This window comes from Tachysurus fulvidraco, chromosome 1 (assembly GCF_022655615.1).
Source record: "Tachysurus fulvidraco isolate hzauxx_2018 chromosome 1, HZAU_PFXX_2.0, whole genome shotgun sequence".
NCBI lineage: Eukaryota > Metazoa > Chordata > Actinopteri > Siluriformes > Bagridae > Tachysurus > Tachysurus fulvidraco.
This window is the reverse complement of record NC_062518.1, coordinates 2960568-2976263: the sequence shown is the minus strand read 5'-3', so window position 1 is coordinate 2976263 and position 15696 is coordinate 2960568. Positions and strand designations below refer to the sequence as shown.

The 15696-nt window shown below is 44.2% G+C and overlaps 1 protein-coding gene across 14 annotated transcripts in view; it reads left to right on the top strand.

Annotated features, from left to right (window-relative positions):
- tjp1a (tight junction protein 1a) overlaps positions 1-13925 on the top strand; it is a 107828-nt gene extending 93903 nt beyond the window's left edge. For 5 of the 14 annotated variants that reach the window (XM_047810050.1, XM_047810041.1, XM_047810076.1 and 2 more), the window contains 14 exons: positions 711-737; positions 2612-2694; positions 3340-3550; positions 4069-4169; positions 4408-4734; positions 5327-5467; positions 6327-6959; positions 7623-7708; positions 8497-8706; positions 9296-9375; positions 9564-9951; positions 10054-10271; positions 10847-10990; positions 12327-13925. In XM_047810050.1, coding sequence (XP_047666006.1) covers positions 711-737; positions 2612-2694; positions 3340-3550; positions 4069-4169; positions 4408-4734; positions 5327-5467; positions 6327-6959; positions 7623-7708; positions 8497-8706; positions 9296-9375; positions 9564-9951; positions 10054-10271; positions 10847-10990; positions 12327-12421 — 2744 coding nt within the window. In that variant the 3' untranslated portion in view covers positions 12422-13925. The remainder of the gene's footprint in view (positions 1-710; positions 738-2611; positions 2695-3339; positions 3551-4068; positions 4170-4407; positions 4735-5326; positions 5468-6326; positions 6960-7622; positions 7709-8496; positions 8707-9295; positions 9376-9563; positions 9952-10053; positions 10272-10846; positions 10991-12326) is intronic. The other 9 variants (XM_047810043.1, XM_047810049.1, XM_047810069.1 and 6 more) reach the window with 9 other exon arrangements.
- Positions 13926-15696: the final 1771 nt, after the last annotated feature.

The following is a 15696-nucleotide window of genomic DNA, read 5'->3' as shown; positions in this document are numbered from 1 at the left end:
ACAGACACACAAAAACACACACACACACACTGTCTCTCTCTCTCTCACACACACACACACACACACACACTGTCTCTCTCTCTCTCTCACACACACACACACACACACACACACACACACACACACACACTGTTTCTCTCTCTCTCTCACACACACACACACACACTGTCTCTCTCTCTCACACACACACACACACACACACACACACACACACACTGTCTCTCTCTCTCTCTCTCTCTCTCTCTCTCTCTCTCTCTCACAAACACACACACACACACGCAAAAACACAAACACACACTGTCTCACACACAAACATACACATACACACATTGTAACTCTCTCTCGCACACATGTACTCACACACTTTCTCATACTCTCTCGTACACTCACTTTCTCTCTCTCTCTCTCTCTCTCTCTCTTTCTTTCTTTCTCTTGCTTGCTCTCTCTCACACACATTCACACTCTCTCTGTCTATCTCCCCCCCCCCTCTCTCTCTCACACACACACTCCTTCTACCCACTTACTCTATCTCCTGTGAGTATCCATATCACTTTACACGTAACACACCTCGTCTCCTCCTCGCGCTTTCATTAATCCGAGTGCACTTAGGATCTAAACTAATCACCGCACGCGGAAACTGTTCTTATTTTAATTTTAGTTAGTTTATCTTTTTTAACACTGTGGCTTTATGACTGTATTTTGCCTTGCAGAAACACAGCGCCCTGCAGACAGGGAAAGTATGTCACTCGCTGCATCAGCTTGCTTCATTAGTGCTAAACAAACAGATGCTCTTCTTTTGCTTTTCATTTTATTTATTTATTTATTTTTATTTCTTTTTTGAGGGGTTTTTTTTAATCACCTGTTTTATTTGTTTTTATTTCATTTCATTCTGGTTTTTCTCCCAAGTGATGATTATTCTCCACCTCCACACGCTGCTGCTGACACCCAGCACCAACCCTCACATAAATAACTAACATGCTAAACAAAAAAAAAACTAAACACAAATAACTTCATATACGCCGCCGTACACGAGTGTGTATGAAGAGAAGATCGCTCCAAAATTATTACGGAAGAAAATCTTATTTGTTCCACAAATTCAGTTCGTTATCTTTTATTTGGGAGTTTGTATAGTTTTACTTTCAATCTTATGCTTTAAAAAATGTTTGTTGTTTTTTGGTACTGGGCTACTTATGTATATTTGCACTGGGTTCAAAATTATTGGCACCCCTGAGATCAAAATGGAATGGTGAGAGTAACAGCGTGGAGGCACTTCCCTTAATGTCTGTTAAAGAATCTCACATTATTTCGTAATATTTATAATTTATTATAAGGTTCAAATCTGAACTCCGATTTGCTTACCTCAGATTTTTCGACTATAGTTTTCATGTATATTTACGTTACGAAGAGAAGTCCCAAGTTTATATTTATACAGTAATCATTGTCTGATCACTTACAGGGTGCCAATAATTATGCATTTGAATACCGCTTGGCTTTTTGGAGGATTGCAGATTGCATGGTTTTGTTTTTAAAAGGTGTGTAATGATGACAAAAGAGGATCGTTTTCGATTCATAATTCAGCGCTAAGTACGACGGAATCTTGACCCGGTTACAAAGCTGTAATTTTTATTTATTTTTTTTAGATTAAATTGATTAAAAATTAAAAATAAAATTTATATTCCCGAGTGAGGAAATATAAAAGTGTTGCAGTTTTGCGAAATCCTACATTTTTATTTAAGTCCCGCTCTATTGAGAAAGCGATTCGACTCTGAGTCGACTCACCGCTACGGGAAGCGAATCCAGCGTGTTTTCGGTTACAGACATTTTGTGGACGTGAGCCGTTAAACTGAACTGAGCCGAAGCACAAACATCATGCCTTTCTTGAGAAACACCGGATATGCAAAATATTCGAAACCGATTGTTTTTATAATTATCAAATCATTTATAAACCCATACCGACTCTGCGTTCTTTGTGCTCCGGCGATTCCTGTGGTTTCAGCGCACACTCACTTTTTTCTAGCACAGACTTCATGACAAAAGAGTTTTTCGAGGACGTGTTCAGCTTTACGCGCTCTCAGCTACTTAGTTTTTAACCTAAACGGAACCGAACCGAACGAACCGAAAGAATCAACTTCGATCTGGTTCGTTCTTTGAATACAAATCGATGAAGTCGCTCAGTTACTTCATAAACTTCTACTGGAATATTACACACACACACACACAATAAGTAGTGCAGTTAGCGGTACACGAGAGCTCAGAGAGGATGAAAATTTAACACACAGCAGACAAGAGGTCTGGATGCATCTAAATTACGTCTGCTTCCGCATGTGCACCTTCATTTCGCTTTGTGTGGGTGTGTGTATATGATGGTGAGTGTGTGCGTGTGTGTGTGTGTGTGGAAGCCGCCCCTATTCGGCTGATCCCAGACCGGTTCTGTTGTTTCTCTCACTCCTAACTTTAACGAAGATCTACGTTTAAGATCGTAGAGCAGTGTGAGAGGACAGCGTCTCTCTGAGGATGCCAAGCCGAAATGAGAGCGAGAGTTCGCGGGTGTTTAGCATGTAACGGCGCGTGTGTGTGTGTGTGTGTTTGTGTTGTCTGACGTGTGCTGTAGAAAGCGAGCCACGAGACGCAGGGACGGATCAGCGCAGCTCCGGAATCATCCGACTTCACACCATCAAGCAGATCATCGACAAGGTAAGCGGACGAACTCTACAGAGCGAGATCGGTGCCGTTCGAACCTTTAGATGATCCTCGCTGCGGAAGTTCAGAGGATGGAGCTGGACCTGATGTAACTAAACGTTTAAAGCTAAACCCCTAACTGTTTAAGGAAGAAATGGATTAGGTGTAACTCTGCCTCTGGACCTCTGGTTCTGCACAGGTCTGAATTTCATCTAGTTCAGGGCTGGAACTTTGTGTGACCTCAGTTTGTGACGTCAGTGAGCGAATACTTCCCCGATCGAAGAAAAAAAATGTTCAGAATCGCTCTAAAGGAGCACGACACGTCCGTCGATAGTCACTGTATACGTTTAAGACGTCGTGTACGATATTGCTTCGATCGCACGACGACCGGAACTCATTTTATGTTCGTGTGAAGTTATTTCTTTTTTAATTTACACACTTTCAGTTTAAAATATGTTTTTATTTTTTTTTTCTTGGGCTTTCTCTCCTAATTAAAAAAAAAAAGATAAAAATAAATTGGTATATTTGGCATTAAATAAAGTCACAGACCGTTTCTTTGAAATTTTATTTTTTTTATAAAAAATTTTTTTTAAGAAAGCAACACTACTATTTTGTTTGTTTGTTTATTTATTTATGGTGTGTTTTTTGTGGTTTGTGCAGGATAAACATGCCGTGTTGGACATCACCCCCAACGCGGTGGACAGGCTGAACTACGCTCAGTGGTACCCCATTGTGGTGTTCCTGAACCCCGACAGTAAGCAGGGGGTGAAGAACATGAGGACGAGGCTGTGTCCCGAGTCGAGGAAGAGCGCCAGGAAGCTGTACGAACGCGCCCTCAAACTGAGAAAGAACAACCACCACCTCTTCACCAGTGAGCGCTGAACACTTTACACTCAGGTTTCTTACACTGAAGGAAAGTCAGAGCAGTTTATTAAACTCGGAGCACCAAACACTGTCTGTCTCACGAACACAACACCGTCAACTTATTCCTCAAGTATGTTCAGGTACCGAGAAGAAATAAGACAAAACAAAAATCTCTTTACTTCATTTTCTCCCACTCCGGTGTCTGAAACGTGGCTGTTAACCTTTTCAGCTACGTTTTCTTGAAGTGTCCCATATTCAGATGATGAGACAAGAAAATATAACATAGATGTGCGTCTCTCTGTTCCAGACATTGTCAATATGACACTTTTTTTATCATTTTTATGAACATAAATATAAATCAGTCCCGTGTAGTCTGATTACATACAACACTGCCCTCTTGTGGATCTCTCTGGATTCTGCAGTATATAAATCAGTCTCTCTCTCTCTCTGTCTCTCTCTCTCTCTGTGTCTCTCTCTCTGTCTCTCTCTCTTTCTCTCCCTCTGTGTATCTCTCTCTCTCTGCAGCCACCATAAACATGAACAACATGAATGATGGCTGGTACGGGGCGCTAAAAGAAACGGTCCAGCAGCAGCAGAATCAGCTGGTCTGGGTGTCTGAGGGCAAGGTGAGGCCTGTGATAAACCGCTCTACCCAGCGTACAGATTTTATTCTGCTTTATTCACACACACGTTCCTGTACAGTGACGCGCGATCCTTACTTCTTTGATTTCCTAGTTGTATTTTTCACTTCCTTCTTTTACTTCTCCCTCCTGCTTTATTTTTTCCCCTCATGTTGTAACCTTTCTTTATCTGCTTTCCCTGTTTTTATTTCTTTCTCTCTCTCTCTCTCTCTCTCTCTCCCAGGCGGACGGCGCGTCTGAAGACGATCTGGACCTTCACGATGACCGCCTGTCGTACCTGTCGGCTCCGGGCAGCGAGTACAGCATGTACAGCACGGACAGCCGCCACACGTCCGACTACGAGGACACGGACACCGAGGGCGGAACCTACACCGACCACGAGCTGGACGAGCCGCTGAACGACGAGCCGCTGATGGACGACGGGGTCCCACGCCACGCTCCAGCCATCAGCCGTTCCTCGGAGCCCGTCGTGGAACAGCCTCCTCCCAGCTACGACGCACTCACACACATCGATCCGGCCGCCTTCAAAAAAACGCCCGTGTCAAATCAGGTAGCGTTTCTCAGAGCCGCACACTTCCCCTGCTGCCTGGAGGCGTGCCTTGTGCTGTGCCTCAGGAAGGGCTTGTGGAGGCGATTATGAACCCAGCAAATAGAAAAGCAATACCTGACGTTATCAGTGAATTGTGTGTAGAGATTTTGGGTCCCCCCGTCCCCCCCCTCCTGAATATTTACTTGTAACTCCTGATGTCATTCCTGCTGTTATTCTCGTCGATGTCTTTGTCGTCATGGTCTGTGGCGGAACGCACCTAGCCGTACCTGCGCCGTATTTGTCGTGCATGACTGAAGAATCTGTGTTTAACTCCTCCAGTAGAGTGTTTGTGTGTTTATCTCGTGTTCTTCCAATGAATTGCCAACATGTACCACGTGCTAGAATTAAACTTCTATCAGTAAACAGAAGCGGATAAAAGCTGTTGTCCAATTCGTAGATTTTGTGATGGACGCATGACTGGATTCATTCACATCACCTCCCACTGATAAACGATAGATTTCTGTTTTGTAAGTGATGAATAATAAATGAGGAATGCGGCTGTGTGGGAGATCACGTGAGCATGCTGTATTAAACGTTTGTGACCACTTCACAGAAAGCAGAGCCCGCTCTTCCAGAGCCAGCGCCACCTGCTGCACACCTTAATGTAGCGCATCTGAGTTCGGTGGAGGGCAGCATCGGACCGGGGGCGGCCATCTTGCCCCCGGCTCCTGAGCCCAGCCAATCAGAGCCCAAGGTACCTCCCAAGCCACCGGGCCACAAATCCAGGCACCGTTACAGCCTGAATGCCTGAGTGCTTTCTTTCAATCTCGCTTTTCTTGCATGCGCACTGCATCGGAGTTGTCTGTCCGTCCGTCCATCCGTCCGTGTCTCTGTCTGTCTGCCTGTCTGTCTATCTGTCTGTCCGTCCGTCTGTCTGTCCGTCTGCCTGTCTGTCCATCTATCTGTCTGTCCGTCTGCCTGTGTCTCTGCCTGTCTGTCCGTCTGTCTGTCCGTCTGTCTGTCCGTCTGTCTGTCTGTGTCTCTGCATGCTTGTGCATCTCAGTCTAAGCAGCGGCGTACGAGGTGTTGCATGTTTTCGCATGAATCCTGTGCATTACTTTGTCGTCGTGACTCAAACACTGTGGGTTTTTTAAATAGAGGTGAATTTCTTCGTCTGTATTTTCTCATCTTGGAACGGCTTTGAAACGTAGCCTTGTTCCACGTCATCGGCGTAGACATAAGGCTACTTATCAAAAACGTTTGGTTTTTTTTTTTCCTGGCCTTGTTAATAATCTTATTATTTGGCCTTTGGTGAAATATTCTGTCCTCTTTCGTGCCTCTGTGTTTTGATCGTCTTCATAATAGTAATAATAATGATGATGATGATGGTGATGATGATGATGGGCCCCTGTTAGTCTCCTCTATTGCAGGTCTTTCCTTCCTCTTCTGACTCTAAAGCTTCATCCTTCAGCCATAAATGCGTATTAACCGCCTTCGGTTTCTGACCTGCTCAAAATTCAAAACCTAAAAAATATTTGTACAAAGTTTGTCGTGCTTTCAAAAGGACTGATTTGTTGTTGTTTTTTCTGTTGTTTTATTGAACCTTATTTCAGCAGACGTACCAGACGGAGATCTACAGCGAGAACCTGGGAGCACGGACGAGCCCTGGGTTAAACCAGCCACCTGTTTACAGCTCCCAGCAGCCTCAGTACCAGGAAGACGCAGCGTACAGAGATTACGATCACCAGCCGTACCGTTACGAAGGTCTGTACGCCGACGCCAAGTCTCGTAATTACGACTCGAACGCACAAGATCAGTGGCCTGGATACGAGCGACAAGGCGACTACAGCCCTGCGAGGCCTCGCTACGGAAAGCCCATGCCGGCGCCTGTCCGTCACGATGAAGCCCCGCCCACTATCACACCTGCGCTTTTCGACCAGGATCCCCTTTCTCCGCCCGCGTCTCGCTCCCCGGAGCCACCCAAACAGTATTACGAGGCCGCGCCTCCTCCGAGGCCCAACCAGCCTAGAGGATACGTCAGCTCAGACACCCCGCCCTCTCCCAAAGTCGAGACCCTCCCAGCAGAGGCGGAGACTCTAAACAAGCCCCTCCCACCTCCAGCGGCAGAAGCAGGGGGCGACCCGGCGATGAAGCCACAGTCTGTTCTGACTCGGGTGAAGATGTTCGAGAACAAGCGCTCGGTGTCGGTAGACCGCGCCAAAGAGAACAGCGACACCACGTTAAAGGTGAGACGTGAGCGACACGTCCGATTTAACAGTAAACAAACATCATGAGTATATTCAGTGTTTTAATGTGCACATGCTTTTTTTTTTGCAGTTTAATATCGAGAATTATTTAAATGTTAAATCCTCGATTTTATTTGGGTTTAGACTTTGAGATATTTATATATTTTTCGACAACCAAGTTTTGATTAGACAATATAGTTTATCAACAGAATTTTGTTTGGTTTTTTTTTGTTTGTTTGTTTGTTTGTTTATTTATTGACAGTATCTGAGCAAACATCCTTCTCTCTTTCTCCCTCCCTCTCTCTCGCTCTCTCTCTCTCCCTCTCTCTTGCTCTCTCCCTCCCTCCCTCCCTCTCTCTCTCCCCCTCCCTCCCTCTCTCTGTCTCTCTCCCTCTCTTTCGCTCTCTCCCTCGCTCTCTCGCTCTTTCTCTCCCTCTCTGTCTCTCTCCCTCTCTCTCACTCTCTTTCTCTCCCTCCCTCCCTCTCTCGCTCTCTTTCTTTCCATCCCTCTCTCTGTCTCGCTCTCTCTCTCTCGCTCTCTTTCTCTCCCTCCCTCTCTCTGTCTCTCTATCTCACTCTTTCTCTCCCTCCCTGCCCCTCTCTCTACCTCCCTCCCTCTCTCTCTTGTCTCTCTCTCTTTCTCTCCCCCTCTCTCTCTCCCAGTCAGTGGACATGGTCCCTAAACCAGGAGCTGTCTCTGTGCCCAAAGCGAACTCTCTGAACAGCCTCGATCAAGAGAAGACTTTCAGGTAAAGAGAAACATAAAGAGAAACAACTTTTTTTTTTAATTTTGTGTAATTGTCATTATAGTAAATACATTCTAATGTTAATTAACATCTTGGTGCAAGTTTTAATTAACGGATTTTTTTTATTATTACCGTATTTTCCGCACTATAAGACGCACCCAAGAGCCTTAAATTTTCTCAAAAACCTGCCGTGCGCCTAATAACCCGGTGAGCCTTGTGTGTGCTCTGAGTTCCAAAATCTGTATAAATGTCGTTGTGTGACTTTGGTAAACGCTCCGCTCGATTGACTGTCGGACCGTTTTCCCGCTGACACAGGGACGTAATACGTACACTACGTACGCTGGCAGTGATAAACCAATCAGAGAACATTACGTAATACGTACAGTACGTACGTTTACCTCCGCCACGCCTCCGGTAGGTGAGGACTTTGATGGATTTGTGGGAGAAGATTGATTAAAAAATAATGTGTGTGTGTGTGTCGTTAAATAGTAGAATAAAGTTCAACTAAACACTGTTTTACTTCCGTTACCTTTTTTGTAGACCGTATGTTTTAGCATGCGCCTCATAATACGGTGCACCTTATAGTACTGTGTACCTTATGTATGGGTTAAGTACAGAAATAGACCCCGTAACTGAGACTGCGCCTTATAATCCGGTGCGCCTTATGGTGCGGAAAATACGGTATTATTACTCTCTAGGGTGCCATTATTATAGCTCTTATACTGCTTTCACTCTGAACTCACTCACTCCCCCTCTCTCTCACACACACACACACACACACACACACACAGAGCCCCCGAGCCCCAGCAGCCTCAGTCGAGACCCAGCGACATCGTTCGTGCGAATCATTACGACCCTGATGAGGATGAGGAGTATTACAGGAAGCAGCTGTCATACTTTGATCGTCGTGGTTTTGACACCAAACCTCCTGCACACACACAACCACAGGCTGGGAGTAAAGCAGCACAAGCACAGAGCCAACCAGGGAACAGTTACCCCAGGTAACACACACACACACAACAACACACACAACCACACACACACACAACCTCAAACACAGGCTGGGAGTAAAGCAGCACAAGCACAGAGCCAGCCAGGGAACAGTTACCCCAGGTAACACACACACACACACAACAACACACACACAACCACACACAGGCTGGGAGTAAAGCATCACAAGCACAGAGCCAGCCAGGGAACAGTTACCCCAGGTAACACACACACACACAACAACACACACACAACCACACACACAGGCTGGGAGTAAAGCATCACAAGCACAGAGCCAGCCAGGGAACAGTTACCCCAGCTAACACACACACACACACAACCACACACACACAAACAAAAAACCGCACACACAAACAAAAAACCGCACACACAAACAAAAAACCGCGCACACAAACAACCACACACACACAAAAACACACACAAACAATCACACACACAATTTTTATTTCCATCACAGTGAATAAATGAAAATTGTACCTTCTGATGTTATGTTATACTGAGACAAGTGTGTGTGTGTGTGTGTGTGTGTGTGTGTGTGTGTGTGTGTGTGTGTGTGTGTGTGTGTGTGTGTGAGAATAGAACTGAGCCATTGGAGAAGGTCAGTCCTGTTCCCCAGGTAACCCCAGTGGCTCCGCCCCCTACTCTACCCAAGCCTGCTGGTAAGGAATTATACTGAACTACAATTATCTCTTTCCTTCTTATTCATCTTCTTATATTTGTAGGATATGAAAAGTAATTTAATTTAATGCTTTTGAGAGAAAATTTCCAAGTAAATAATTATTTTTTTTGTAGCTGATTAGTATTAAAGGTCATTTTCAAGCGTATTTTTCTTTCTCACTGCCTCCAGCTCCCACTCCTCCTCCAGAACCACTCAGCTCTCCCAAAGTCAAACCCCTGGGCCGTGAGGACACGGTGCAAAACTCCTACCTGCCCCAGAAGAGTTTCCCTGAGAAATGTCCTGTGAACGGCACGGGCGCTCCTCCGCTCCCCTCCAGCTACACCCGCTACAACATCCCCAAACCGTACACGGCCTCCGCGCGACCCTTCGAGCGCAAATTCGACAGCCCCAAGTTTAACCACAACCTCCTGCCCAATAACACCACGGTCAAGGTGGCATCCAGCAGCCCAGTGAAAGTGCAGCCTGCGGATCAGGACGGCGGGATGGACGCGCTCACCCGAGCGCCTAAATACCAGAACAACAACATCAACGCTGTGCCCAAGGCCGTCCCTGTCAGGTCTGACACACAGGAGATAAGAGTTACAGGTCAGTCTGTGTTAAATCATATATAGTGCCTCTTCTCTAACCCTCCTCTCTCTCTCTCTCTGCCCCCCCTCAGCCCGAGCGCTCTGGAGGATGATGACGATGAAGATATGCACACGGTCGTCGCTACGGCGCGAGGCATCTTCAACTCAAACGGTGGCGTTTTGAGCTCCATAGAGACGGGCGTGAGCATCATCATACCCCAGGGGGCAATTCCTGAGGGTGTCGAGCAGGAGATCTATTTCAAAGTGTGTCGGGACAACAGCATCCTGCCACCACTCGACAAGGAGAAAGGTAACTGTAGTGTTAATCCTAGTCGTGCTTTAGTAAGTCAAAGCAATTACTTTATTTATTTATTTACTTTTTATTAGTTATTTGTGTGTGTGATTTATTTATTTATTTATTTTTTTAGATATTTTTATTTAGTATTTTATTCTTTTTATTAGCCTAATTATCATTATTGTATATTAATATTGTAAATATTAGTGTTTAAACTGTTGTATTTATACCAGTTTTATTTATCTTGTGACTTTTTATTTTTTGTAACTAACAACATATTTAAAACCTAATATTATCTATTTTTCTCTCTCACTCTTTCTCTCGCTTTCTCACTGTCTCTGTTTCTCTCTCTCTTGCTTTCTCACTGTCTCTGTTTCTCTCTCTCCCCCCTTTCTCTCTCCCTTTCCCTCTCTCTCTCTCTCTCTCTCTCTCTCTCTCTCTCTCTCTCTCTGTGTCTGTCTCTCTCTGTCTCTAACTCTTTCTCTCTCTCACTCTTTCTCACTGTCTCTCTCTCTCTCATTGTCTCTCTCCCCTCTCTCTCTGTCTCTCTCTCTCTCTCTCTCTCTCCCTCCCCCTCTCTCTCTCTGTAGGTGAAACCCTGCTCAGCCCCCTGGTGATGTGCGGTCCACACGGTCTGAAGTTCCAGAAGCCGGTGGAGCTTCGTCTTCCTCATTGTGCGTCTATGACTCCTGATGGTTGGTCTTTTGCTCTAAAATCCTCCGACTCCTCGTCGGGTACGCTGCTCTCTAATCTCTCTGCTTTTGGGGCTCTGCTCAGTTCACGGGGTTTCATCACCTTGATTATTTTCTCATCAGTGAAGCTTCACGGGTTCATTTGTGTTTGTGTTCATTGCGCTCTTCATTTTCATGCTGGTGGTTAATTACCTGATTTCTTCTTCTATTATGATTATCATGATTATTATGATTTGGGTTTTCACTGCTTCAGGTCTGTGCATGTTCACACGATCACGTCATTCCTTCTCCTGGGACTTTGTACACCATCTTTTCCTTTTTGTTGGGAATCTTTTGGCTTTCTTGCTTTCTTTTCTAGCAGGTGCCTACAGTCAGGAGGTGTGTCTTATTTCCTTTCTTTGCCTGCTTTCATTCATTATCTTCCATTCGCTTTCTCTCTCTCTCTCTCTCTCTCTCTCTCTCTCTCTCTCTCTCTCTCTCTCTCTCTCTCTCTCTCTCTCTCACAGCGTACTGCAGACCAGAGTGTGAATTAGCTGTCAGTCGTGCGTTAGCTGCTAATTATCCCTCATTTAGAAAATGGTGAAATTAAGTCTAGCAGAGATTTGAGGCATCACAAGGCCCAGCTGGAGACACTTATCTTCCTCTCACAGAGCTCTAATAACCTTATGGAGGAAACCCACTAGAACTGTTAGCACATTAGTGATGATCACGGCCGAGCCTTCGCTGTCGGGACGAGTGCCGAACGACATGCTGAAGTCTTATACGACGGTCAGCTCTGATTGGTCGAGCAGCTTCCCAGAAGAGTTTCTGTTCGGTATAACTTAAAGACTGCTGACTTTTTTTCCCCCTCCGTCTCCTTCCCCTGTCCCTGTGTGTGCAGATGAAATGAACAGGTAAACGAGGTAAACGAGGTGTTTAATAATGTCATTCGTGTAAATGTTCACTGTAAATACACGAACATGAGGATTTACCGAAATAAGGATTTTATTTTTATATATACGCTTGTGTACCTCTTTAAGACGGTGTGTAGTTTATACATCATTAGCTCACTCTGGGTGATTTTAATATGCAAATGAGTATGCAAATTACATATGCTAATGAATTGTTTTGTGAGGATTAATGAGTGAAGTTAGAGACTCAGGTGAGTTTTACATTGACCCAAAAACTTATTCTCTCTCTCTCTCTCTCTCTCTCTCTCTCTCTCTCTCTCTCTCTCTCTCTCTCTCTCTCTCTCTCTCTCTCTCTCTCTCTCTCTCTTTCTGTCTCGCACTCACTCTCCCTGTCTCTGTCTCTCTCTCCCTCTCTCTCTTTCTGTCTCTCACTCTTCCCTCCTTCCTCTGTCTCCCCCCCCCCCCCCCCCCCCCCCCCCCCCCCCCAGGTGATCCCAAGAACTGGCAGAATAAATCTCTTCCTGGGGATCCAAACTACATGGTTGGAGCAAACTGTGTGTCTGTGCTCATCGACCACTTCTGAGGACGGACACACACACACACACACACACACACACACTCACACTGCCATTAGCGAACTGAGCTTTTCAAAGTTTCTAAAATCAAAATATGAAGGATGTCTGTCTTTTTTTTTTTTTTTTCTTTTCTAAATAAATGTTAGATCCTGAGGCAGGAAGAAAAAATTTTATAATCTAAAAGATTACTGAGTACTGTTATTTCCTCCTCCTTCTTTTTCTTCTTTCCTTCTTTGTTTGTCTCCTGCACAAGAAACAAATACCTTCCCCTGGATTTCCCTGAACTGCTGATACGAACTCTCTCCAGTGCACACTGCAGTATTTAGAGTGACTTTAATGTATAATGGAGCTGTAAAGCTTTAGTCTGTTTCAGTGACGACACACACGCGCACACACACACACACACACACACACACACACACACACACACACACACACGGTAGGTGTTGACGGACGAGAGGAAGTGTAGACATCGACACGGCGTTTAACAGAAACGCAGGACTGTGACCCAGACTTTAAAAAGAAGGAAAGAAATCGTACGTGAAACAAAGCACAGAACGTGAACGTGACCCGGTGCTGCTGTTCCCCAAAAACCTCCTAAAAACTCAATAAGAACGTCACGACGTCACCACGTGTAGCACAGATTTCCCTACGCTGTGAAGATCTATGCATGTCAGACTCAGGACTCATGCTCACACTCCTCCTCCTCATCTTTCCTCTGTTTCTCTCTCTCTCTCTCACTCACTCTCTCACACACACACACACACACATGCCTTATTCAAGTTTTTTTTAACTCTGTATGTTCTTTATAAGTTATACGATAAAAGCAACAAAATGTTCTGCCTGAAAATCTCACTCACACACACACACACACACACACCCAGCTCAGTGTACCTGCTATGCACACGATTCTGACACGACAAAGAAAATCAGCTGTATATATATAAAGCTAACATGGCCTTTGTTCTTGGTTTGTAAATGACTTTTTTACATCTTTATGGTTTTGTAAGAAAAGAAAAACGTAGGTAGACAAAAAAAAACAACCTTTAAACAAAATAAATACAAGTTTATATTCCGGTTATATCTCGAGCCTTGCAAACTTGTGACTTGATATTAATATTAATGTTTCCATTAAAAAACAAAAACAAACAAAAAATATATCCACACTAACGTCTAAAAAAACCTTTTTTGTTTTTTTTTCCTAAAGGATTTTAGGCTTTTATTTTGAAACCAAGAGGAAAGTGCTCAGCTCCAGTTAAACACTTCTGCTCATTTATTTTGTAATGCTGTTTACGTGCCCTGAAATGTATTTTTTTACTAATAGATGATCTATTATTATTATTATTATTATTATTATGGCACACCAGTAAGATTTTTGTTTCCTATTAAATAACACGGCTTCAGTTGAACTTTAGATCTTCACACAGTTTTTTTGTTTTGTTTTGTTTTGTTTTTTGCAGTCCAGGTATGCCACTATATCAATTAATAAATAAAAATAATTTTTAAAATAAAGGTCTTCTTTCCGTGTTCTGTTTAGGGATTAGATCGTGCATGGGACGTCGTTCAGGACGCATCGCTGTACGTTTCTGGATCTATTCTGTTCTGTCTACAGATATTATTTCGTGGATGAAACTTAATTTTCATTTTAACATGAAGCGAGACGTCTATAAACGTTCCCGCTGATTATGTGTATAATTTTATTTTAACTTTAAGGTTTAAGATGTTGTTATTTCGTGTCTGATCCCTGAGGTTTCTTCTTAACTTTGTTCAAGGTTTCTGCTCACTTGTAGCATCACCCTAGGTCATGGATCTTGGGTTTCAGGGATCGGAATCTCACTCACTCATTCATCTTCTACCGCTTATCCGAACTTCTCGGGTAACGGGGAGCCTGTGCCTATCTCAGGTGTCATCGGGCATCGAGGCAGGATACACCCTGGACGGAGTTCCAACCCATCACAGGGCACACACACACTCCCATTCACTCACACTCACACACACACTACAGTCAATTTTCCAGAGATGCCAATCAACCTACCATGCATGTCTTTGTACCGGGGGAGGAAACCGGAGTACCCGGAGGAAACCCCCGAGGCACGGGGAGAACATGCAAACTCCACACACACAAGGCGGAGGTGGGAATCGAATCCCGACCCTGGAGGTGTGAGGTGAATGTGCTAACCACTAAGATACCATGCCCCCGGGATCGGAATCTGATCCCGTTAAATTAATCAGAATCAGATTTATTGGCCAAGTGTGTTGATGTTGACACACACGAGGGATTTGGTTCCGGCAGTTTGTGACTCTCAGAGGTACAGACATAAATAACACAATACTATACAAGCAAACGATGCAGATGATGAGAGACCATGTAGACGGAATGAGTATAAAATGTGGATATAGAATTAATAAAATATGGAATATGAACGATCAGTAATGGACATAAAGTGTGGGAGTGCAAATAATATTGTGCAATATTATGCTTTTTGTGCAATATACAGTATACAGATGATGTGATGACTGACAGTCCTGATAATGCAGCACTTATCGATATGAAGCTGTGAATATAATGATGGTGAGTTGTTGATCAGGGTGATTGTCTTGGGGAAAGAAACTGTTCGTGTGTCTGAGAGTTTTAGTAAGCAGAGATCTGTAGTGCCTGAGAGAAGGGAGGAGCTGAAAGAGGTTGTGTCCAGGGTGTGAAGGGTCAGTAGTGATTTTCCCTGCCCGGTTCATATTTAGATGTTATTTATACGATAAAAATGATTCCACTGATATAATCCTTTATGATATTTAACTATTAGACGGAATTTGACGTCATTAGATATCTACAGGTTATATGATGTCACCTTGAGCTCATTGTCTCATCTCATCTTACCTTCAGTTCCACTGGTCCACAGACAGGTGGCAGTGTTTCACCGTGTTAGTGATACAGTAAGGGCATCACAATGGGGATCCTGTTGGGTGGAGAACACACACACACACACACACACACACACGATCACTGTTTGATTTCCGTCACCTCGCTGTGTTATACACATGTTTGTGTTAAGGGTGCCATTAATTATGTTAGGTCTGATTTTAGAGAGAATAAGTCTAATGAAAATATTGTCGTTTCACTCGTTCATTCCCTTTTCCCCTCTGATGAGAGAGAATTATTTAACACTATTTACAGGTAGTCTCTCTCTCTCACTCGCTCTTTCTCTCTCTCACTCGCTCTGTTTCTCTCCTCTCTCTCTTTGTCTATGTCTATTTTAGCATCTATCTCTTGCTTTATCTGTCTTTC